The 25,940-nt window shown below is 40.8% G+C and overlaps 1 protein-coding gene across 6 annotated transcripts in view; it reads left to right on the top strand.

Annotated features, from left to right (window-relative positions):
* PPIL6 (peptidylprolyl isomerase like 6) overlaps positions 1-25,940 on the top strand; it is a 31,259-nt gene that overhangs the window by 3,178 nt on the left and 2,141 nt on the right. Inside the window, exons 2-8 of one of the 6 annotated variants that reach the window (XM_073893755.1) lie at positions 392-487; positions 3,515-3,703; positions 7,043-7,105; positions 7,232-7,379; positions 12,502-12,558; positions 17,575-17,664; positions 22,743-22,878. In XM_073893755.1, the coding sequence (XP_073749856.1) occupies positions 392-487; positions 3,515-3,703; positions 7,043-7,105; positions 7,232-7,379; positions 12,502-12,558; positions 17,575-17,664; positions 22,743-22,878 (779 nt within the window). Of the gene's footprint in view, positions 1-391; positions 488-3,514; positions 3,704-7,042; positions 7,106-7,231; positions 7,380-12,501; positions 12,559-17,574; positions 17,665-18,403; positions 18,913-22,742; positions 22,879-25,940 lie in introns of those variants that run through there. The other 5 variants (XM_025863981.2, XM_073893756.1, XM_073893759.1 and 2 more) reach the window with 5 other exon arrangements.

Below are 25,940 nucleotides of genomic sequence, written 5' to 3'. Positions count from 1 at the left end.
TAGGGAAAAACTGGTCCTAAAAGAACATGGCAAATCAAAATTTATTTGTTCATTTGCTCATTCATTTGCTATGTGTGGATGGTCCACTGTGTGCCAGATGTTGAGGCCAGTGGGAGTACAGGAAAACCAGGATGTAGTCCTGGCCCTCAAGGAGCTTATGCTCTAGAAATGAGAGACCAAATAAGCCAGAGCCCCAGGATGAGCTGTGGAGTGAATTAACGGAGGTAAGCACAGGGGCCCCTGGGAGCAAGAAGGGGGCATCTAAGCCAGATTGTGTGGCCTGGGTATGCACTGTATAAAACCTCCTGAAGCTCCCATAAAAATAGGGGGAAATGATTTCTACCTTAAAAGAGAACTTACTCTAAAATAATTATTCTATTTTGAAACCTAGACGCTGAAGAGTAATTATCCATCCAAATTTGAAGATCCTATAGTAGTTCCTCTTCAAGAATTTGCATGGGATCAATATCTACAGGAGAAAAAAAGGGTAAAGGATATCTGGGGTATGGGAAATGAACAAAGTTTTGCCTCAATTATTCATCTATGCATTGTTTTGGAAAAACCGGAGCAGTGATTTTAGAGCAACTTGATTTGATTTCTCTAAATTATATACTTTTCCTAAATCATTTCAATCATTCTACCAGGCTGATTTTAAGAAAAAGTAAAATATTTACAGGATTTTCTTTTGGAAGACATGTGACAAAGGTAAGTTTTAGACTCTCAATGCTGCTATTGACCCCAGCTGATGGTTAGCCCGCTCTCCCTGCACACCGCTTACTCACACTTCCTGTGACACCTTGGCACTCGCGGTCCTTACTTTGGAAGGTCTTGGTGGTCTACAGCACAGACACAGTGTGGGGCTTGTGTGGGGCAGGGGAGGGGGGAGCTTGTGGCCCATGGAGCTCTGATGACAGGCACCAAGTTCCCACAGGGCAGCCCTGTCCTAATTAAAGCTTCCTCTCTGCCTTCTCCCCACTAACAGCACCCTTGGAGAACCCCAGGCCCCAGGGCTAGCAGAGCCTGCCTAAGGAGGGCAGATAGGTTTCCTCTTGGGTGCCAACCCTGATCATCTGGTAATTCTGCCTAGAACATGTGATACAAAGAGTTCTAAGGCATCCTGGCCCAGCCACATGTCACGTTGGGGTCAGGCAGGAATGGGGTACACTTCCTGCTTGCCACCCCTGGCCCAGAACCGTAAAGTCCCTGCCCTGGTTTCCCTGCCCCAGCCTGTCTCCCCAGTGGCTGGTGAAGTCCCACGTCCCCTGACCAGAGCAGTGGCTGCGCGAGGACGTCCTGTGACCCTGTGGTTTATCCTACAGTGTTGCTGTACGGTACGATGGCACCATGCAGTCACGCGAGTGCTGCAGGACGGAGGCCACACTACATTTGTTCAGTCTCACACCATTTTCAGAGCCATGATACAGTCTCATTGGAATTCAGAGAGAACAGCAGCAAACATCTACACACAGTGCTTATTCTATGCCAGATGCTATTCTCTTGACTTATGTATGTATTAACTCCAATCCTTACAACAACTGGGGTGACCAGTGGTCCTGCTTTGCCTGGTTCGGAGGGCTTTCCTGGGAGCAGGAATTTCAATGCTAAAGCTGGGACAGTCCTAGACAAACTGGGTCAGGACAGTTGGGTACCTTACCAAAAATAGGTTTTTAATTTTTTTTTTTATCACCAAACTACTTACACTGCCTACCAGTCTCATACTGTCCACCTACAGAAGAGCCATGATCTCGTGCTTTGTAGTCTGCACCCATTCCTTTTACAGATTCCCACTGGATTCTTAAAGACTGCTGTGGATTCCATTCTGCAGTTTCCAGCCACTTCAGCCTGCGTTTACTGAGCTTGGGATGTTCTGTGTTTTCTTCCTTCTGCTTTTCTCATGGGGCCTGAATGAGGCTTTCTAGGTAATCACTGCTGCTTCTTTCCACCTACTCTTTATTCCCTATCCTTCCTTTCTTCCTTTTCTCACCCTCATCTCTTGGACACTTGCCACTTTATCCTTTTCTTGTTTCAGGCCAGTTTTTGTCCTTCCTCAATGTAAGCATTGTGCCTTGTGTCATATGTAGTGCTCTTAGCACATCTGAGGTTAGGTCTGCGCTGGCCTTACGTTTCAACAGAATGTCATGCCTCCCCTGAGTGGTGGCTTCTGGGCCTTTGGAAAAGCTTTTCTCCTCCCTCCAAAGAAGGCAGCATCTTATGTCTCAGCGCTGGAAAGTCCCAGAAACCACTGGGTCCAGGACACTATCTTAAGCATGTGGGGGGGCCTCCTCATGCACAGAGGACACACAAAGATGAGGCATCTACATCATCAGCCTCCGAGTAAAGTGTACCTCCTACTGCATTTCTCCCACCAGGCTAAATAAATATCCACATTAGCCATACCCAGGCTAAATAAATATCCCTTTTTAAAGTTTTGCATTCTATAAAATGTGATAACACTAATAAATCTAAACAGTTTAGGGACTATTGACCCACAGGCTTTATCAGTGATTTATAGTTCAGCCTGAAGAAGTTTATTCTTTTCTTCAAACTAGGTTTTAATATGGGTGTTGGAATGGGATATGAAATCTGGCAGAAGAGCAGAGAGTGCAGCAAATTGGCAAGCTGAAGGCAAACTGTTCCCCAAACCAGCATTTCCCCAAGTGTGGTCTCCAGACCAGCAACGTCAGCATCTCCTGGGATGTTGTTAGACATGCAAATTCTCAAGCCCCATTCCAGAATCAGAATCAGAAACTCGGGTGGGGCTCAGGAATCTGTAATTCTGCTTGCCTGCTAAAATTTGAGAACAGCTGTCCCAAATTATTCATACTTTTGCCAGGACTGGCACTGGGTCATAATAAACCAGATCTATCTTCCGAGGGGGCATTACTCATGGTCACACACTGGGATTCAGGAGGTTGACTGTTAGTGTCTGGATAAACACACAAATGCACTTCATTTTAAGGGGCTTAGACTTGGAAGTGTTGACAAAGGTGAGTTCTCTCCCTCTTTACACCTGGGGTCCACCAGAAGTCCCTGCTGGCCCCCAGGAGGCATTTCCTTTCCCTGACCTGACTCCCTCAAAAAAGCATTCTTTCCATCCTTGGCACTGAAAACCATGTATTATTCAGAATCCTTAGCCTTTCCAAGTGTACACACAGTAAAATGTATTTCAGAAATGAAGCCAGACACTGCATTTTGTTTTCAAGTTAACATAACACGTATGCTATGCATACAGATTTTTATTACCAGATCACTGTCTACTTTCAATGACTGTACCATTTTTAGTATTTACTTTTAGGTCATTCTTTGCTTTCAGTGATATCAGATTCTTAAAAATGTTCTTAAATTCTATTTGAGAGCAAAATTCAAAAAGATGGCAAAAAAAATCCATTTGTTTTAAAGATTCAGTTAGAGTCTATCCCAGTTGGGCTCTGGCTTGTGGGTTTATAGCAAGGTTGGTTCCCCCCCACCCCCGCCACAATTCAGTGGTTTTTTTTTTTATCCTTTTCCTTTATAGGAACTCAAGAATGAAATCTGGGAATATTCTTCCTATGTGATGTGTTTTGTTAACGATCAGCTCCTGGGTGATGCATTTGATCTTCAGAAATGGGCTCACAAGATGTGGGATGTAGTTGATTTTAAGCCCCCTGAACTTTATGAGGCACTTACTGTGGATTATTCTGCTAAATTCTTAACAGACACCAAGGCAAGTTACACTAATTTTTGAAGAAAAATAGTGGAATCTTTGATCATTTATATTGATTCAGCATAAATAACTGATATCCTAACAAAGGAATATAAACGTTTAAGAGTAGGTTTTAAATTCTCAGTGGCCTATAATCCAGTTGCAAAGGATTATATATAATGTTGCAGGATTTGGCTGAACAGTTTGCAAAGCAAGCATACCTCACAGCAGGCAGACTGCACAGGGGGAGAGCATCCCTGTTCAAACCTTTCTACTCCCCATTAGAGATTTATATGCATTAATTATCCATTTTAAAACATAAAGAGCCCTCCCCCTGCTTCAGAGAAGTTCGAGCCTATCATCCATTCACCCTTAGTATGAAAAATTTTAATTAGTACTGTCTAACACCTAAGTGAGAGGTACTACACTAAGAGAATGGAAAATTTGAGAAGAAAAGTGACATTTTAAAGATTTTATTTGAGAGAGAGAAAGAGCACAAGTCGGGGGTGAGGAGGGGCAGAGGGAGGGGGAGAAGCAGACTCCCCACTGAGCAGGGAGCCCGGTGCTCGATCCTAGGACCCCGGGATCATGACCTGAGCCGAAGGCAGACACTTAACTGACTGAGCCACCCAGGCGCCCTGAAAGGTGACATTTTAATGCATGACACATAGCTGGCAAGAGCAGGACCAGACAAGCTAAGGCCCTGGGGAGGTTTCCAATGGACAGTCATGAAGCTTGAGGTCCAGGAGAGAGAGACAGACATCAGGGTGGAATGGCAATAGAGGTAAAAGTACTTTGTAATTTTGTTCAGAAACTTGTTATAGCCACAGGAACCACATGCTGAAAATCATTTCCTGCTTATGGTGGCCTGTGCCCACAGAAAGACCCAGTGCTAGGATTTGAGCTGTAAAAAGGCAAAGACCTTTGTTTCCTTCATCCTCATTTAACTGTTAACTGCCTTGAACACAATCTGAAACATAGTATGAACTCAGTGAATGTCTGGTTGAATAAACAATGCACTTGGAAAATACTAGAAACTCTGGGGTATGGGGAGGAATGTAATGTTCACAGCAGTTAATTCGCAAAAGGACAAGAGTCTAAAAGTGCATGATGTATTCAGGGAACGGCAGGGGACAGCAAGGAGGCCAGAATTAATAGGAAATGAGGCTTGGAAAATGAGTATCAGTCACCAACAATACCAAGCTACTTAAGGACAAAAGGGATGCATTGAAAGGATATTGGTAACCTCACAATTGACAGGAAAGCTGGAGAACCAGGTTTTGGAAAGCAGGTGGGAACCAAGGGAGGCCTGGCAGCAGGAAAACGTGGCTAGAGTCACGTCCCAGAAATGTGCAGCTAGGATGCTGCCATGGGTGCCCACTGGCCCTGGGTTCACACTGCCACCTTCACTGAGAATTACTTCTCAACTGGTGTCTTTGCATCATTCCCTGGACATCCAAGGCCCCAGGCAGGAGCACCTGACCAACCCAGCCCAAGTCATATCCCCACACCCTCACTGTCACTGAGTGGGGGGAGGAGAATCTGGCCCCTTTAGTGTCTTTAGAGGGTGGTGGGTCCCGTAGAGAATGCTCCAAAGGGAAACATCCCCAGATGTTAAAGAGGGGGAGAAAAAAAAATCCACTAAAGAAAGGTTGAACTTAGTCCATTCTGAACTCCATTCTGAACTAAGGAGTTAGCTTTTTTCCTAGAAGGAAGCTGAGCCAACAGAACTTTTCATAAAGAGTATGACATAATCTTTGCTTTTTTGGAAAAAGTTTTAGGGCTGTGCAAAAACAGGGTGGAGTAGGGAGACCTTGGTGGCAGGGTGACCACTTGGAACACTGCTATAGTAGTGTGGCCTAGAGATGATGATAGCCTGAATTCATGGCAGTGAGGAGGGAGGACCTGGATTCCAGAGAAAATCCTTAAATTTTTTTGTGCAGAGGCTAGATTTTTCTTGCTGCAGGGACTTGTTTACTTCTGGGTTGCAATGATATACCAGATAATTATGTTTGCATGTTTGGCTGCTAGGTGACATTACCTTGTGTTGTGCTTATTTGCTCTTTCATTAGAATTGTCAGAATTATCTACTCTTGACAACTGCATAGAGATAATATATTGACACAGAGGGAAGTGTAATGCTGCCCGAACGGACTTACCCGTTTCATAAATGAACCGTGATTTCCAGTCTGTCCCCTTTTTCCACCCGAGGCTGTTCAGTTTACTACATCACGCCTCTTACAATAAATAAAGTTATACTATTCTTTTATAATTCAGAACTTCAGAAATAATTCAGAACTTATAATTCAGAAGCTCAGAGGCACAAAAAAGTTAATCATAATTACTATGGACATAATACTTCCTGGATGCCAGATAACACAATCATTACAGTCTCTTAATTTAAAAAAAAAAAAAAGGCTCAAGTGACATAAAGTAGTGACAGTGATACCGTAAAAGTGATTTCATTTATGTTTCCTAGATTCTTAAGAAATAGGGCAGGGCAAGTTATGTGGCTTGTTAAATCAGGTGGCATCTTTATGTATAAGAATGGTGCCCAAGATTTGAAATGTATCCCATTAGATGCGCTCTGCTCCCTAAATGAATGCTACTGTGATGGAGACTGCGTTTTCACTTTGGATGCCTCTTTGTAGAGCTAGCTAAGATCACACAAATGTTAGCTGTCTCTATCAGGAAGGATGCCAAATGAGCATGACTGAAATAACACGAAAGCACAGCATGTTCTCTTCCCTCCCCCTGGCCCCACACCTCCTGTGGGTACGGTGCCCTTGTTCCCTCAGAAAGGACGTGACCGGTTCCGGGCGGCTAATGCGTGCTCTCTCTCAAAATTGAGAACATATGGTAACCAAATCCATGGCGCTCATGTTGGATGTTTCCCAAAATTACTCAGGACAGAAAATTCTGTCGTTTCTTTTCCCAAAGGGACCAACTAGTGTTCCTTTCCACACCTAGCTTGCAATGTAGGGGGTATCTAGGCCATGTGTTCTCTGTCTGGTGTGTAGGTTAAGATTATTCAAAGCTTCGTTACTACAGGGTTTTATTTTTTTTTTAGATTTTATTTATTTGTCAGAGAGAGAAAGAGAGCATGCACAAGCAGGGACAGCAGAAGGAGAGGGAGAAGCAGGCTTCCCGCTGAGCAGGGAGCCCGACGTGGGGCTCGATCCCAGGACCCTGGGATCATGACCTGAGCCAAAGGTAGATGCTTAACCGACTGAGCCACCCAGGTGCACTTGCTTTTGAAATCTTATCACTAAAAACATTATTCTGTGGTATTTTTGGTCATTTCTAAAACTTTCTTCCAGACACTGACCTGCATTATCTTTTTCTCCCTAATTTTAATAGCATGCTTTTGTGTTCTTGGACATTTCTATTGATTGTTATCCAATTGGAAGACTGGTTTTTGAGGTAAAAGGCTTCTTGTTGTTCTTATTTATTTTTGTCATTTTTAATAAGTGGGAGGTAGAGGTAGGTATCTGTAACTGTCAAAATATTAAATATTTAATCTTTGAAACCTTTTATTTTTATTTGTAGCTATACTGTGATGCATGTCCCAAAACATGTAGAAACTTTCAGATCTTGTGCACAGGAAAAGCGGGGTATTCTCAAAGTGGCATCAGGCTACATTACGTAGGTTCGATTTTTCATCGAGTAGTGCCAAATGGTTGGATCCAAGGAGGAGGTAAGTTTAAAATCTTAAATGCAACTTAATTGTAACGTCAAATCAGAATGTCCAGAATTTTATCTATATGCATTTGTGAAATGCATATAGAATTAGATATATTTATATTAGATATTATATATATTGAAAGGATATTTTATATGGCCAAATGATTAAGATATTCATACTCTTTTTAAAAATGTCATAAATTTTGAAGTAAACAAATCTAAAGTTTTATTACCCAGAATATTACAAATTAAAAAGTGATATAAGATAGGAAGATACCATTTTTTATATCAAAATATAATTTTAAATGTTCATCTAAATAGGGGATGCCTGGATGGCTCAGTTGGTTGAGCATCCAACTCTTGATTTCGGTTCAGGTTATGATCTCAGGGTTGTGAGATGGAGCCCCTGAGTCACTGAGCCCCTCATTAGGCTCCATGCCCACGGTGGAGCCTGCTGAAGATTCTCTCTCTCTCTCTTCCCCACCTCTCTAAAAAAAAAAAAAAATGCTCATCTAAATAAATAGCACCTAGAAAATAGTGCTTTTAAGAGACATTCTAAAGCTAGGAATTTAAAGACAACTTATTTGTCACCAAAGATGTTAGACTGTTACAGTGTAAAAGTAAGAGCTAAAGCATTTTGTTCTCCATTTCCGCTATCTTTTCAGGTCAGTCCTTTGACTTCACACAGAGTAGGTCTCTGACTAACAGCACAAAATTAAATTTTGAAGGCCTTTTGGGAGGTATCCCATAGGGAACAATCAGGCAGCAATTTAAAAATAATTGGCTTAGAGTGTAAGGAGATTTGCTTGAACTTGATGAAATATGCAGAGGCTTAAACTAATAATGCTTAATTATTTTTCTACAATCTGGAACATTCTGAAGCTGATAAGAAAAATGTAGTTTAATCCAGGCATTTGTATGAAAATCAACTATTTTTCCCTCAGTTTCTCCAAAAATGAGATCATATCACCCATAGTGTTACCTAACCTCATTATTTTTCCATTCCATATACATATATGGTATGTCTTCGTATGTCAATAAACATAAACATGTACAATTTTTAGGATCTGCCTAGTTTTTCATGTATTGCTATACCAATTTACAGTTGGCCCTTGAACAATAAGGAGTTTGAACTGTGGGGGTCCACTGATTTTTTACAATACAGTACTATAAATGTATTTTCTCTTCCTTATGATTTTCTTTTCCTTTTATTTATTTATTTATTTTTATTTATTTGAGAGAGATAGAGAGCTTGAGCAGGGGAAAGGTAGAGAGAGAAGCAGGCTCTCCACTGAGCAGCAAGCGCAATGTGGGACTCGATCCCAAAACCATGAGATCGTGACCCGAGCCGAAGGCACTTAACTGACTGAGCCACCCAGGAGCCCCTTTCTCTTTCAAAGACTTATTTATTTATTTGAGAGAGAGCGTGCATGTGCACATACAGGGTAGGGGCAGAGGGAGAGGGAGAGAGAGTCTTAAGCAGACTGTGCTGAGCGCAGAGCCCCATGTGGGTCTCAATCTCATGACCCCAAGATCATGACCTGAACCAAAACCAAAAGTTGGACACCTAACTGTGCCACCCAGGCGCCCCTTCCTTGATTTTCTTAATAACATTTTCTTTTCTCCAGCTTCCTTTATTGTAAGAATACAGCATATAATACATGTAACATACAAAATATGCGTTAACTGACTGTTTATGTTACTAGTAAGGCTTCTGGTCAACTGTAGACTATTAATAGTTAAATTTGGGGGGAGTTAAAAGTTATACAGGGCTTTTCAACTGTGCAGGGGTTGGCACACCTAACCCCTGCATTGTTCAAAGGTCAACATAATTAATTCCCCATTGGTGAACATTTAGATTGTTTTCAAGTATTTGTTGGTATAAAACCATCCTCAAGGGGACTAGTATCAGGGTCTCCTGAAACTTAGTTCAGTGTTGACTATTATGTGCTGGGCTCTCAGATGCTATGTTCTTTTTTGTTTTATTTTTGGTTTTTGGTTAGAGGTACACCTCCCCTTCCAGAGCCCCAGAGCAAGATTTGGGAAAAGTATGTCATATTACCTGTTTGTTTACTTATTTGTAATAAAATTTCCAAATACTAAGATGCACAGATCTTGGGTCATGAGTTCAAATAATGAAGCAGCAATGTTAAGGACAGTTTGGGAAAAAATGCTGATTACTAGATTCAAACCCAGCCGATATATACCAGTTGTACCACTTAGTACATAGGCACTTAGCATCTCTCAATCAGTTTCTTAATCCTTACATGGGGAAAATTATAATATCACAGGATGTGGCAAGGATTTAGGATTCAGTGACATGGTATATTGGAAGTACCAAGCTCTACAAACGTTCTCCCTTCAGATGCCAGGTTTGCACAGGGCTGTGGGGAGATTTTTGGAATATGGCTAATGTGGTTTTATGCTGTGCCTTGGGATGCCTCCCAACACTACTGGTTGCCTGATGGGACCAGCACGGCCTGTATGGTCTACACTACCCCTAGCCTCGCCTCATCCTCTTGACATGTCCACTTGCTCTGCTCCACACAGTGGCCTCCGTGCTGTTTCCTAAGCACATAAAGCATACATTTGCTTGAGGTCTTTTGTTGATTCCTCTGCCTGGGGCACAGCCTACCCAGCTATGCCTCAGATATCCCCTTGCTTCAGCCTCTAATCTGTTTTGGATTTTTGCCCGGAGTTCATCTCAGCAAGACTTACCTGACCATCCTATTTAAAACTGCCACTTTCCCATCCACACAGGTCTCCTCACCCCTTTCCCTGCTGCTCTCCTATCCCCTAATCTTTATTTTTAAAATAAAATATTTTACTTTTGGTTCATAGCACTTGTCATGACTGGACATACTATTACATATTTCCTAGAGAATTTGTTTAGTGTCTGTTTCTCTTCATTAGACTATAAATAAGTTCCATGAAGGTAGAGGATTTTATCTATTTTGTTCACTGTTGTATCCCCAGGTTCCAGAGCAGTGCCTGGTATATAGTAAGGGCTTAAAAAATATTGTTGAAAGGATGAATGAATAAATGAACAGATAAACAGGAAACATACATTCTACACATTTCTAAAGTACAAAATGAAAGAAGCTATCAAGTCGTGAAGCCACTTTGGTGGGATTCTCTGTCTGTGGCTCCCACAAGGCCTATTGCCTTCTGAAGGACCTCTTGAGAAAGAGTTTAATACATTTTGTCATCATCATCATCATCATCAGTATAATGATGGTGAAGATGGTGGTAATGAGAAGATGCAATCCCTAAGCATGCAATGCTGCGTGACTATGGCCACCCGTCAACGAGTGTGGCGCTCTGCCCTGAGCTGCACCAAGTGCTGTCGGTAGAACATGATTTTGTTTAATCCTCAGAATTACCTGGGAGGCACTAAGCATTACTCCTGTCTATACAGATGAGGAAACAGGCTTGGAAAAGGTAACTAACATCAAGATTGAAATCAAAATTTGAACCATTATTCTGCATTGTAGAATTTGTCGTCAGAAGTACAGAAATAACAGATATATAAGGCTGAATTCAAGTACTGATTGAAATGGTGTCAATATAAAATATTTCCCTGGGAGAAAAATGAAGGAGGGGAATCGGAGGGGGAGACAAACCATGACAGACGATGGACTCTGAGAAACAAACTGAGGGTTCTAGAGGGGAGGGGGGTGGGGGGATGGGTTAGCCTGGTGATGGGTATTAAAGAGGGCACGTACTGATTGGAGCACTGGGTATTAGACTCAAACAGTGAATCATGGAACACTTCATCAAAAACTAATGATGTAATGTATGGTGATTAACATAACAATAAAAAATTAAAAAAAATAATTTCCCTGGAGGATGTGAAGCAAAGGGCAGGAGGAATGGTGGGTGTTGAAGAGACAGGGCAAAGGAGTATCACCAACGCTGAAGTGAGTCAGTAAGGGTGGTGAACCACAGGCCGATGTGTCTGAGCAAAGCAAACTCTGGGATCAGAAGGAATCGGTGCTGGAGGACGTGTGACTTCCCCATTTCTGGAGTAGCCTTCCGCCACTACAGTGTGCTTCTGGGAGATGCCGAGGGCTCTGGAGTGAGTCACGCGGGGAGTATCAGGCAGAGTAGGGTTGAAGACTTCAGGATTAATGATGAACTTCTGAACCAGTTTGTGAATGGAGTTTAAATGCTACATGCCTGTCTTGAATAAATTCTCTCCACATGCTTGCTGTTGCATCTGATTTCTTTACAGTGCACTTTTATTACAGGTAACTCATTCACACTGAGTTAAAATGGCACAGTCTTTCAACAGAGCTGTATTGTACGCTGTACTCAAGGAGGGTGAATGAGAGAGGAAAGGAAGTAAAGATGTGCTGATGGGGAGGCCGGGGCACAGAGCCAAGAGACCCTTATTTCCACCAGCGTCCGCTATTTCCAGTAGTCACCTTTGTTTCCCTTTCACCTGTGGATACAGAAAAAGTCGCTTGTGCATGGAGGATGTTTGCTGTAGGAGCACTGCCGGAGCAAAAGTATGCGTATTGATGCGTGTAATGCAAAATGGGACATGACAAATACTTTTTTTTCCCCTTAATCCACCTCATCACATTATAAGGGATCTTCCTTTCCAAAATACTGGCTAAATGAATGAATTATCAGTCTGGGGTTCCAAGGAATGAAAATTTGAACACTGATTCTTTTTAGAGCATTTATTTTTATCCCTCCTCTAAAGAGACCTCACTGTTCCTATTTCATTCTCTCAGTCTGGTCTTTCCATTTCCCTAAAAAGCAAGATGGACTATGGAATAACTTGTGAGGCAAGCAGAATCTATATGAACACACTTCCTTTAAATTGTGACCACAATTATAATTTAATGCTTCATCATTTCAAAGTTTCTGCATTATAATTTAGCCTACTTCAAAGAGTTATTATCAGGGGGAAAAATGGGATCATGAATGTTAGAGTGCTTACAAAATACAAGTAAAATCATTATAGTAATATTTTCATGGTTTAGATATTGAACAATTATGTATCTTATAACTTACTCTAGTCATTGGTATTAAGTGGAATCATAATTTAAAGCATTTTCCCCCAGCCATTACCATGCTCTTTTTCAGTCTCAAAATTCTAATGTTTGTTTATTGTTATTTCTCAGATATAGTAGAAGGAAAAGGAGATGATGGAGAGTCGATTTATGGACCAACATTTGAAGGTATGTATCTTTAAATTCTGTCAGTCTATATCAGCTGATAATTCAAATCTAACAAGATTGGACAATTCACAACTCCAAATAAGATGGTGTTTGGGATAACACACTGAAAAGTGGGAGTTACAAATGGGGTAGGGGGAAACACACCCCAGTCCAGTCCAGAACAGCTTTGTATACATATTTTTTCACTTGCCTAATTATATTATTCCTTTAGGCTAAATTTCTAGAATTAGTATTGTAGGGTCAAAGGGAATTTATATATATATATGTGTGTGTATATATATATATATTTAAAGATTTTATTTATTTGACAGAGAGAGACACAGCAAGAGAGGGAACACAAGCAGGGGGAGTGGGAGAGGGAGAAGCAGGCTTCCCGCGGAGCAGGGAGCCCGATGCAGGGCTCGATCCCAGGACCCTGGGACCATGACCTGAGCCGAAGGCAGATGCTTAACTGACTGAGCCACCCTGGCGCCCCAGGAATTTATAGTTTTAAGGCTTGTGATTTGCCATGCTTGTACCCAGAGTTTGGTACTTTGATAATCATCCCATTAAAACTGCTGTTGGGGACCCTGGGGAGATGAGGTCGTGGTGACGGCATAGTTTTTGAATCTTTTGAAATTCCAACATAAAAACAGACTGTATAAGTAGAGAGAAAAACTAAAAACCCATGCATGACATTTACAACAAAACTAGGTGACAAGGTATCTAAATGAATTCTCAATACAAACAGATGAGGACAAACTTCCTATAGCTATGAAATCTGCAAGGTGTCAGCATCTGTGTGGGAAAAAGCAGCACATCTGGTGGACTTGAGACTAGCAGAACCCCAAAACAGCCAACAGTGGGTGAGTGCAAGGGGGTCCCTGGTAAGGTCTGAGGCTGGAACAGCCTAACCTCTCTGAACTCTTGAAACTAATCTGAAAGGGCGCTCTTCCAAGACAGGCCCACAGAAGGAGGTGTTGCTGTGAATGGAGTCAAAGTTATGCAGGATAGAAGGGCAGTGGCGACAAAGAGGGAATGGGGTCAGAGCCAGAAAGTCTCAGAAAGCAAGTTGCCATACTGTCGAACACTACATGAAAACAGCACAAGAGGGAGCTTTGTGAAGTCAGAAAAGCGACCTTCCTTCTAAAGCCACACTTCCTTCTAAACACCTAGGAAACCTAATTTTACATAAAAACAGGCAACAAAAATTTTCGTGGTTATTAGAAGAAGTGAAAGAGAATAAGGAGCAGAGTAATATCACTACAGATCATGAAAGTACACTAGGAAAGACATGCTTACAAAACAGATCAAAACTGTACAAATTTCAGAGTGAGCCAGAAGACATTGAGAACATGATACAAGACAGGAAAGAACTCATAAGTCAGAATTAGAAAAACTTAGAGGTTACAGAACTAGGGAAGAATCAGCAGTAAAAGAACATTTCAGAAATAAACTAGAAGGAACATGGGTCAAATAAACACAACAGATATGTATGTCTTAAAAGAAGTAAAAGGTGGAAGGAGGGAATTTTTTAAAACCAAAAAGAAATGAAGAAAGATAAAAGGATTTACGAGAAAGTGACAAATAGCTAGAAAGAGAAGATCCAACATACGGATGGTAAGTTGTCCCTAAAGGATTAAATGAATGCTAGGGAATGGAGCAAATACTAAGAACTAATATTGAAAAAACCTCCTGAGTTTAAAAAGGATTTGATGTTCTGTTTTTGTTTTCGTGGTGGTTACACAGCTACACTCAACTGTCAAAATGCATCAAACTGAGCATCTAAGATAAATGCATTTTATTGTATGTTTATACCTCAAGTAAAAATATTGTATAAAAACTTGACATTACTTCTTTTTTTTTTTTAAAGATTTTATTTATTTATTTGAGAGAGAGAGAATGAGAGATAGAGAGCACTAGAGGGAAGAGGGTCAGAGGGAGAAGCAGACTCCCTGCTGAGCAGGGAGTCCGATGCGGGACTCGATCCTGGGACTCCAGGATCATGACCTGAGCTGAAGGCAGTCGCTTAACCAACTGAGCCACCCTCATTTCTTCTTGAAAGAGAACAATGCCACCTGATAATATTAAACCAGAACAACCAACACTAAGACATATTTTAGTAACATTTTGGACAGTTAAGAAAAAGTAAAAATTCTTTGGGCAGGTAGGAAAAAAGAGCAAGTGATTTATAAGGGAAAGAAAAGGAAGTTATCATCACATTCTTTGACATTATATTATTATGTCACAAGAAAATGGAGTAATACATTTAAGATGCTCAAGGAAAGGAATCATGAGCTAAGGATTTTATATTCAGCCAAACTGAATCTGAATTATAAAGGGCATACAGACTTCTCAGTATGTAAAACTTTAGGGAATAATGTTGCCACAAGCCCTTCTTGATCCTGAGGAATCGACTGCAGAATGAGTTTCACACAAATTATGAGACCATGACATAAGGATTGGTGATGAGCAGTAATCATATATTGACTTGTGAAACTAAACTTTAATGAGGAATAAAGGGTGAGAGTATGATATGTAATGACTGTATCTTTAGCTTACCTTTTTAAAACTGGAAAAAATGGGGAGAATGTATGCAAAAACTTTTAACTACTTTCAGTAGTTATACTAGTGATGGTATTAATACTGTTATTTTGAGACTGTTGTATATGTAATGTGGAAAAAGTAAGTAATTATAGGATATCCTAAATTCATCGTTTCGTGTGTCCTTGAAAGAATCATGATTTTCAATGTGCAAGAAAGGAGATAAATATGCAATATGATAGAGGCTAATAAGTAAAATATTCTGGGTATTGGAAATATCAGTTTAAACTCACAAAGTGTATCTACCTATATAGCTCTATCCACTGAATTGGTCTATAAGGACCAACCTAGTAGCTTTACACACTCCTAGCATTTAGACTGGTGTTCTGAAGTGTCACTTCTCACTTAAAGAAACCAGAACTCCTGGGAGAAATGGCAGGTTTCAGTTCCAGGACAGGAATTTACAAAATGAGCCTTAAACCTCCTGTTTAATCATGCTATATTCAGATAGCAAGAAAGCTATTAAAGATTTACTAGGGTCATGTCAAAGGCCTTGGGAGACACTTAAAGAGGCTCTCACTGGCCAAAGATTTGAACTTCAAAAAGAATAGTAATCGCAAATAACTGAAACCCAACAGGTATTTTAAATCCATGAGTTCATAATGACATCATATTATAAAATAAAGCCTAATAGCTTATCTTTGGGGGAATGATGGGAAACAAATTCATTATCTTAAAAATTGATAAATATAAGGAAAGAATCAAGCATTTATCTTGCCTTTCCTATATAAACTGTACTAAATTGCAGATAAAATTGCTACTTATAAAAGCATTCCGATAGATAGATGACAAGGAAATAAAAGAATTAGAATAGCACCATTTTGCTGCCCCAGTGAAATAATGGATCTATGCCTTTGCTGCATTGGTATCTGCCAACTTCACAAAAACAGGGACAACCAGACATTATGAGCCTTCCGTCGAGAGAACACACCACCAAAGGGATAGAACATGAGTCTCATTAAGCCTCTGGACCCAGCTGCCAATCTGCAGGAAATACAACCAGTTGTGATGTCATATGGTCTTAAAGATCTCTGCACTATGCAAAATCATGCATGAAAAACTACAGGACTTAGGGCAAAAGTGAGGTACAAAAAAACCCTTTCTCAGTGACACATTAAAATATAGAGTAACCTGATAAAAACAGTAACGGTTTAACATGTATTTTATGGTCAAGAAACAGAAATACTATAATAAATTTGGCACTCTACCTTGAAAGCTCCCTGATGTTTGAGGAGGTGGCATGGGAAGAGTTGCAGCTTGTGAGTGATGGTGAGGTGGTGGAAGGAAGGCTCTCTGAAATCGGAGGCAGGTTGTAACATCAGATGTGGCTGGATGTGGTGGATGTGGTGACCTGCGGCGGACGTCTGAGGTGTGTGTGTTCCTATGCAGCTCCGTTCGGCTGGGAGCCATTTTCTACATTTACTTGGTGTTTCTCCTAGACATTGCACATAAACACGGGCGAGCTTCATTATGCTCAGATGCTCCCAATATATCAATCAAGTTGAAACTAATATGCCTTCTCAACACAAGTATTCGAGGCCAAAGGACAGGACAGAGAACACAGAAACATACGGAAATGCCCCACGCAGGTGCAATCAGCAAATTTTGGACTGGGAAAAATCCTAGAGGTTAAACAGCTCCGGTTTATTAACAGATAAGAGTAAGTAAAGGGATAGAGGCAGACCTTGAAGATTAAAAGAGACTTAAAAGTCATAACAAGTCTTTTAAAATGGTAAAGACTGGGGTTCCTGGGTGGCTCAGTCGGTTAAGCATCTGCCTTCGGCTCGGGTCATGATCCCGGGGCCATGGGATCGAGCCCGCGTCGGGCTCCTTGCTGAGCAGGGAATTTGCTTCTCCCTCTCTCTCTCTCCCCCTCTGTCCCTCCGCCCTGCTCTCTCTCTCTCTCCCTCTCAAATATAATCTTCTAAAAAAGGGAAAAAAATAAAATGGTAAAGACTAAACCATACTACGCAGTAACTACTAATAGCTATGGACTAACTACTAACACTATTGACCTGAAGCCTTATCAAAAACATGAACAGTTGATTAACACATATTTTGTATGTTGTATGTATTATATACCATCTTCTTACAATGAAATAAGCTAAAGAAAATGTTAAGAAAATCATAAGGAAGAGAAAATACATTTACAGTTCTGTACCGCCTTGAAAAACATCCACATATGAGTGGACCCCTGCAGATCAGAACTAGTGCTGTTCAAGGGCCAACTGTATGAGGAAACATTAAGCATGAGAGCATTTAAAAGTCGGGAGTGGTTACTTTTGAACCAGACAAGGCACTTAAGCTGGACTGAGTGGGGATGAAAAGGGTGTTTCCCTTATAATAACTAATAAATATAACTATACATTAGTTTTCTATGGCTTTTGTGTCTAAATTTTAATACAATGAAAAGGTGTTTTTTTTTTTAAAAAGTAATACTGAACCAATACCAAAGTGAAGGGAAAAGGAAAAGCCAATTTCCTTCTAAGTGCATGTGGAGCCAGCTTTATCAAATGAAACCGGGTGAGTGACCCCATTTATTTATTTATTCATTAATAAAACACTCAACTCTTAGTTAGGTGCCTACATGGTGCTAGGACCTTAGGAAACAAAGATGATATGACCAAGCTTCCAGCCTCAAAGATTTTAGGTTTGGTGCAGACAGATACTTAAACAGATTAGCTTACAGGCACAGTGCCAATGGCAGTTACAGAGGAAGCACTGAGCACTGTGGGAAAAGAACCAACAGCTGCCTGGGAGAGTTGGGGGCGGTGGCCTGGAGTAGCTTTTGAATTGGGTCTTAAAATAAAAGATTGCAGATGGGGAAGGGATGTTCCTGGATGCTTTCCTGACAGGCTTAATCCCTGATGAGAATCCACCCTATGGGTCCACCCCACGGCTGCTGTCAGATCACCCGGACTCCTGTTTGGAGGCACAGTCTCAGACAACTTGGGCCTTCTGTCCAGCAGGAGATACATCTCTTAGCTCCTCTCCTTGCCTGCCCCCTGCATAACCCTGTGCCTCTGCTGATGGTCCCTCACTCCTATCCTTACACTGTTAGGGAGATTTAGTCTCCAGATGGAGGCGGCTGTCCTCTGGTGTCAGGGGGAGGCCCAGTGTGTTTAGGGAAGCTTCCATTACTCGGGATGTCTGCAGGTGCAGAATTAGAAACTCAGTAACCCATCAAATGAAAAGGAGAGATGCCCCCAAGGAGAGATGAGTAACTGCTCAGAACAACCATGGGTTTCCCTCCCTCTTTCAGGCCCTGGGGGATGTGCACACAGCAGCCAGCCGGTCCCTCCTCCTCCACATCTCTCTCATTGAACCCTATTACCATGAGCTGCAGGATTGAAACCCGGGGCTTGCTAAAAACGACTACAACCACAAAACTCACTTTTATTAAGCTGAGCACAGTGAATTTAAAAGAACGTAATAAATTATTCAATTAGATGATTATTTTATAAATTGGTTAATCATTTTTTTAACTTGAAGAAAGTCTATTTTGCTTTGTTTTGAATCACAACTTTTTAAACAGTCTTCCCAAATTCCATTCTGAATGTTAGAAATTATTAACCCCTTTTTCCCCCTTGTATAATATCCCTAATCCTTCTCACTGGCCAAGGACTGGCAATTAGGTGGTTTGGGCTGACTAGAGAAAATGTCATTTATACAAAAAGCAAAAGAAAAATATTTTAAAATACTGTATTATCCTTGTTACGTTAAGTAGACCAGTTTGTTAATATTAGCTTGTGCCCTAATTCACAGATACAGCACTTAACATCCATTTGTCTAATTCTTAGATCTCCTTGCCTTTAAATGAAAGTGTTCGGGGTGCCTGGGTGGCTCAGTCGGTTAAGCATGTGCCTTCGGCTCAGGTCATGATCCCGGGGTCCTGGGATCGAGCCCCACATCGGGCTCCCTGCTCAGCCGGGAGTCTGCTTCTCCCTCTCCCTCTGCCCCTCCCCCTGCTCCCTCTGCTCACTCTCTCTCTAATACATAAATAAAATCTTTAAAAAAATAAATAAATGAAAGTGTTCATTAATAAAAGACACAGAGCCTGATGTACTGTCAGTACTGAATAACTGAAAATAGTATGGTCTGGGTAGCCATTTAAGGGCTATTTTTTAAAAAATTGTGAGACATATATGGAAAGTGCATATGCACAAAACATAATTATGAAGCAAATCCCCGTATTACCAACCTTGTCAAGAAAGAAAAATTGCCAGCATGCCAGAAACACCCTATTTATCCATCAGCAATACTCCACCTCCCTCAGAGGTAACCACCAGCCTGCCTTTTTTCCTTGCTTTCCTTGATAGTTTAACCACCCATGTGTGTATCCCTAAACAATAGTTAAATTTTGCCCATTTTTGAATTTTATGTAAATGGAATTACACTGTAGGCATTCTTTGTGTGTCTTGCTTCTTTTGTTCATGCACTGCCTATGAAATTCATTCATGTTCTGTATAGCTGGAGTCCTCTCATCACCAGTGTTCAATATTATAAATACACCCTAAGTGTTTATCCCCGCAAGTGTTCATGAATACTGGCTATTCCTTCCTAATGTCACACACACAATCAACATGTTTACTTACAAATGCTTCGTTAAAGCAACAATTAAAACATGCTAAGTAGCACACTTTCATATACTTTTATATGATAATAAATAGTGAATAGCTGTTATCAAATATGATGGTAAAAATAGAACAGTTGGTTTACAAAATTGATACTGCAGGATTCAGGTCAGATTTTTACTTGATATGATTGCCTTCAGCAAATTACATGGAAATGTCCTAAACTGTCTGATTATACTTTTTTTAAAAAATATTTTATTTGAGAGAGAGAGAGAGAGAGCGCATGAGGGGGGGGTGTCAGAGGGAGAAGCAGACTCCCCGCTGAGCAGGGAACACCAATGGGGACTCGATCCTGGGACTCCAGGATCATGACCTGAGCTGAAGGCAGTTGCTTAACCAACTGAGCCACTCAGGCACCCTTGTCTAATTATACTTTTACCAGAGAGAATGCATGGCAGTCTTCCCAGACTTGTGGTAGTTGCTTCCTTTGTAAGCATCAATGAGCTTTATTTTAAACAGATTCAGAAACCGATTTTCTTCAGCACATAAAGTCTGATTTCTATTTCAAATAGTTACATGTTACCCTTCATGTTGTATGTTACAAATGATGCCAGTTTTGACCACAGAGCAGTAACTCGATTGTGTATCTTATGGTAAGTGGTAGAGGTGGGAATTCCTGAGTCACAGACAATGTAATGAGAGGGTCCTGAGATCCTACCATAGCTTTTAAACTTCCTTCCATGCCTCAATTAACATGACCTAAAAATAAAATTATGACTAATTTTGCAGGTTTAGCCAGCACTCAAATTTTAAATTTTTCTATTTTTGCCCGGCAATAAAAAAGACGTTTTTTGTTCTTCTTATCTCAAAACATTTTTTTGTAGGTTGCTGAAATTTTTCCTTTCCATTCAGAGCTGCTAATAGAGTGAAAATAATCTAGAATAGTTAATTATCCCACTCAGACAAAGTGGGGGGGGGGACGGTTGTTTGACTTATGGATCCGTTTTTTTCCCTGTCCTCAAAAAATTATGTGAGCACATTAAATTTACATTTTTTATATAACTGAAAAGTCTTAAGCTCTGCACTTAACCCTCAGAACACACTAGGCATTGTAAAAATATTTGTCAAATAAACAAATGTTGAATTAAACCTGGGATTTTCACTCTCCACCTTGTTACTTGTGAAAAAATATTTCTCTAAGGACAGAATTTTATTTCGAACTCCATCATGCTACTGGCTCTGATCTATAAGTGGATAATATGCTCCCGCGAGGCTGGGGGTCCACTCCATTCCCCAAGTGAGCTGTGGACGAGGCACCAATGGCCCAGTCCTAGCTGCAGCTCATGCTGAGTTCATATGGGAAGGCCCCCACCAGTAACTGTGTAGAGAACAGGAAGGGCGGGGGTTGGATCCCCTCCCCTCAGTGGGATGCTTTCCAGGAATAATTCTACCCAAGGGCCTTACCTGGTGTGGCAGAGTCACCGAGTGACTCCCCTCTGCCCTGCCATTACTGCCAATCTTGAAGCGACAAGCCTCAGGTCCTTAAGTTCCACAGCAACATTCTGTTAAAACAATCGTTAACATAGTTACTTTTCACCCATTTTTTGAGGTAAACACACTTTAAATTTGTAAGTCAAGGGCTGCCTATACCTATATATTAACTTTAAAAGTTAAATTTTTTTTTAAATTAACATATAATGTATTATTTGTTTCAGGGGTACAGATCTGTGATTCATCAGTCTTACACAATTCACAGTGCTCACCACAGCACATACCCTCCCCAATGTCCAGTTAATTACACCTTAAAATTTCTCCCACAATCATAGAACTTTGCGTAAAAAAAGGTTACAACCCTATAAATTTTCTTTCTTATTGCTTACAGAATTTAAGAAAAAATTTATCATATATCTAAGAACAATGACAAACACTGTTTTGTTAAAACTCTGAATCTTTACCTTGGGCAGATTTCTGTGCCATGTAATTTTCTGTAAAATTAATGGATTATTTCTTAATTCCCTTGAAATGAATATGGAGCATCAATGTGATTATATAGACTCATTTGTACAAAAGTGCTTTACTTGCATTTCACAAGATTTCAGAGGTTTTTACTCAGTTGCAATTTAACAAGCGAAAAGTAACTACTACGGATATGGCTTCATTGCTTAGTTGGTTTAGCTTTGAAACTTCGAATACTTAGCAACTGCAGCTTCAGGAAATCTTGACAGTTAATGCTCATACCTCTCAAATATTCCCAGGATTTTATAAGGTTACTGAATGAAAACTTTTAGTGAATTCTTCTTCCACCACTTCCTCTGTGTTTCTGAGTTTGGAGGTAAATCTTACTTTATGCTAGAAATGGCACTTCCTGAAAAAAGTGGCCTAATTCACCACCATACAATTCTCTTTACTTGCTAACCTTACACTAAAACAAAAAATTTGAAAAAAAATCACTTTCCACAAAATCTTGGTCAATCTATATAAGGTTTGAGATCAAAATTTATTTAAAGACTACTAAAAATAAGCATGACTTCCTTTCTTTTCATCCCCAACATTTAAGGCCACATATCTGCCAGTTAATGTGCTAGGAGGCCTTAGGAGCAAAGTTATATTGAGACCTCCTGCACACAGTAGAGAAGAAAAGCCATGTCATCAATGGCATAGGTCACAAAGACTACCACAGAGGCCTGTATAAGATGCCATGAGGGCAAGGGTCAGATCCAAAAGCCTTCTGGAAGAGGGTATTTTTAATGATCACAGTGGTAGTTTGAATGAAATACTACTGCCAAACAGCACAAGACAATGTGCTGATCTTTATTCCTCAGCGATGTCCTTCCTTTTACATTGCTAATTTTCTTAGCATACTTGTTTTTAGCTACAGTAATGATAAACTGAAGGTGAAGAAATGTTCAAAATAGTTCTAATGAAGACTTTCTAGCTTATCTTTTTTAACAGCCCGGTTGAGTGAAATATGAAACAGAATACAATTTGGAAATATTTTAATGACCTACTATGTATTGTCTTTCCTAGATGAAAACTTTTCAATTCCTCATAATAAAAGGGGAGTTCTTGGAATGGCCAACAAAGGCCGTCACAGCAACGGGTCACAATTCTACATCACACTACAACCAGCGCCCTATCTAGATAGAAAATATGTGGCTTTTGGGTATGTACATTATAAGCTTGTCTATATATATATATGGTTTGGGGCACCTGGGTGGCTCAGTTGGTTAAGCGCCTGACTCTTGATTTTGGCTCAGGTCATGATCTCAGGGTTGTGGGACTGAGCCCCAAGTCAGGCTCCGCACTCACCATGGAGTCTGCTTGTCCCTCTCTCCCTGCTCCTCCCCCTGCTCACGCCCTCTCTTTCTCTCCAAAATAAATAAATAAAATCTTTTTTTTTTTTTTTTTTAAATGTGGTCCAGGGGTGCCTGGGTGGCTCAGTCGTTAAGCGTCTGCCTTCGGCTCAGGTCATGATCCCGAGGTCCTGGGATCGAGCCCCGCATCGGGCTCCCTGCTCCGTGGGAAGCCTGCTTCTCCCTCTCCTACTCCCCCTGCTTGTGTTCCTTCTCTCACTGTGTCTCTCTGTCAAATAAATAAATAAAATCTTTAAAAAAAATAAAAATAAAAAAAAATGTGGTCCACATAGTTTATGGGTAACTGAAGATGTAATTTAAAAGCAAAAATAATACAAATACAAACATTTAGAATAAATATTTCCTAGGAAGCTTGCTATCTATAAAAACACAGACACCATTAAGGTACAGCCATTATAATGTTCTGACTATCCATCCATCCATCCTTCTATCTTCAGCCTCAAGGATATCGTCATTCTTATTTACTATGAATAATACCATAGTGCTTAATCACACAGATATATTTAGATGCAGAAGTGAGCTGAAGCCATTTAAGTGCCTGTCCATGAACACTGTGAAGAGATATATGAAAACTATCCAAATTACAAGTAACTTTTTTAACTGAACAATTTAAAATATGGAAACACCTCAGGTAATAATGACTCGACAATTATTAGCAAGTTGCTTATAGGCATGTGGACCTGAAATGGAGATGGACATACTCTTTACCACTCCAGTGTTTATGTCTCTATTTGATTAGTGGAGTGAACATAAGTTGAAGCTTACTTGGTCTTCCCTGAAATGATGCAGAGTGTTAGAGTTTTTCTGAATAAGGATTAGATTATTCCAGCTATTCCACAGGGATAATTACTGACTCTTCATCCCATGAAAAAATTTCATAGCAGTTTTGATTTAAACTACAATTATCCCTTCAGTGTAATGCAAGTGATATTTCTAGACTGAAAAAGCAGAAAGTGTATTTTCATCCAAAAGACGACTTTATATTGATAGATGCATAACCTAAAATGATGTTATCTTCTATTCTCCCTGGTCCTAATAAACTGTATTCTGATTTTGAAAACGCATTCTTCAATTATTTTAAAATCCAAATAAAACTCACAATTTCTTGGATCATTTAAGTATCTTCCTGTCATCTTAACCACATGATTAGGTGATCCTTCCTATCTTTCCAAAAGGTTCCTTTTCAAACACACACATGACTACTTTAAAATGTTTTATGTCTCCTTTTTCACCACGTCCACCCCCAGATGCATATAGCCTAAAGTCTAGAGTGGCATTCGGGGCCTTTACTGCTGACCCCACATCTATTTCAGCTTTCACTTCTGTTAGCCTCCTCATTCATTCAACCAGCATTTTATTAGGCACCTACTATATGCCAGTCATGGTGCTCAGTCCTGGGGAAAGAGTGAAGAGGCACAGTTTCTGCCCTTTAGGGAGTCTATAGTGTATTAGAAAACCAACAACTGTAAGTGAGACATAGGCAATGACAGTTCTGTAAGAGTGCACTGGGGGTACAGGAGAAAGGGAACACAGCACCCTCCAACTCCTCTAGTAAAAGCAAGCACAGATCCTTACATGGCAGGGGCGAGGAGGATGTGGTCTCCTTTTGACGATTGTTATTTTCCATGTGATTCACCTTCCTCCAAGGGAATCTTGCTGAATTTCTTTGTCACCACCACACTAGTTTTGGGGCGGGGCACTGCACCTCTCTTATTGTTCTAGCCCAAGTATGATCTCAATCGATCCCTTAAATCTCCAAATCAGAGCTGAGTCTGAGCTGAGATATTTAAACAAGACCTTAAAGAACACTAGGGAGAAGCACCATCATAGGCAAGTAGATGCTCTGACAAAGTGTAACTCCTTCAGGGGTATCATCCTTCTCCACTGTAGGGCTGCCTCTGGTGTTAATGCTTTTTCTTCCGATCGTCTCAGAGCGTCCCCAGGTTTATCTGAGCTTCTGGAATCCCAGACATGGTTAGCAAGGTCCAGAGACAGACCCTCCTTTTGAGCCCTAGTTTCTGGTACATGAACTTGTCCCTTCAGCTGGATGACACTAGGAATGCCCTTCAGGGGAGACTGTCTCGCCCAATGGTTTCATAGGGAAAGAATGTCAAAACACAAGCCTGTAAGATCCCCATTCACACGCGCACAGGTAGAAGGAGTACATGTTGGGATAGTGTGGGGGGGGGTTGATTTCGTTATAGGGGACTCCCAAATGGGGGGTGGTCACAAAAAGCTTCATGAGAAGGTGAGATGAGTATTGAAATTCAAGTAGAAGTTAGCCAGAGGAGGCTGAAATCAAAATGAGTAAAATCAAATTTTAGGAAGAGTGAAAAGCCTTTGCAGGGGTCCCTAAGGAATAAGGAGAGCCCCTTATCTATAGTTCATTTGGTCTGGCTAGAGCTTAGCACCCTAGGGGTGAACGGAGGGAGAGAGGAGGAGACGGTGAGGCCCAGGGCCCAAAGGGCTATGAGTGCCATGCTGCCAAGCAGGTCCCCCACCCGAAGAGGATGGGAAGCCATGGAGGAATTAATTGGGAGCAACACGACCAGGTTCTTGTTTTGAAGAAATTCTTTTCAGCAGAAGTGGGGAAGTAATTGGCAAAGGATGAAAATGAGATTGGCAAGTCCAGTTAAGAAGCGATGATAATAGTACCATAACTGAAGTTCCGGTCCAAGGCACTGGCAGTACAGAGAAGTGAGGGATAAACAGAAAGACTCAAGAGATACTCAGAGCTTAGATTCAACAAGACTCTATTGACTATTTCGATGGTGGTGGTGAGGTCATGAGCAGTGGTATGTAACAGAATCTTCTGCAGTGATGCAAACGTACTACAATCTGTGCTGTCCCG

This window comes from Callorhinus ursinus, unplaced genomic scaffold, assembly GCF_003265705.2.
Source record: "Callorhinus ursinus isolate GAN/ISIS: 27379988/994484 unplaced genomic scaffold, GSC_fseal_2.0 scaffold6, whole genome shotgun sequence".
NCBI classification, from domain to species: domain Eukaryota; kingdom Metazoa; phylum Chordata; class Mammalia; order Carnivora; family Otariidae; genus Callorhinus; species Callorhinus ursinus.
The sequence above is the reverse complement of the archived record's forward strand: the minus strand, read 5'-3'. Positions and strand labels throughout refer to the sequence as shown.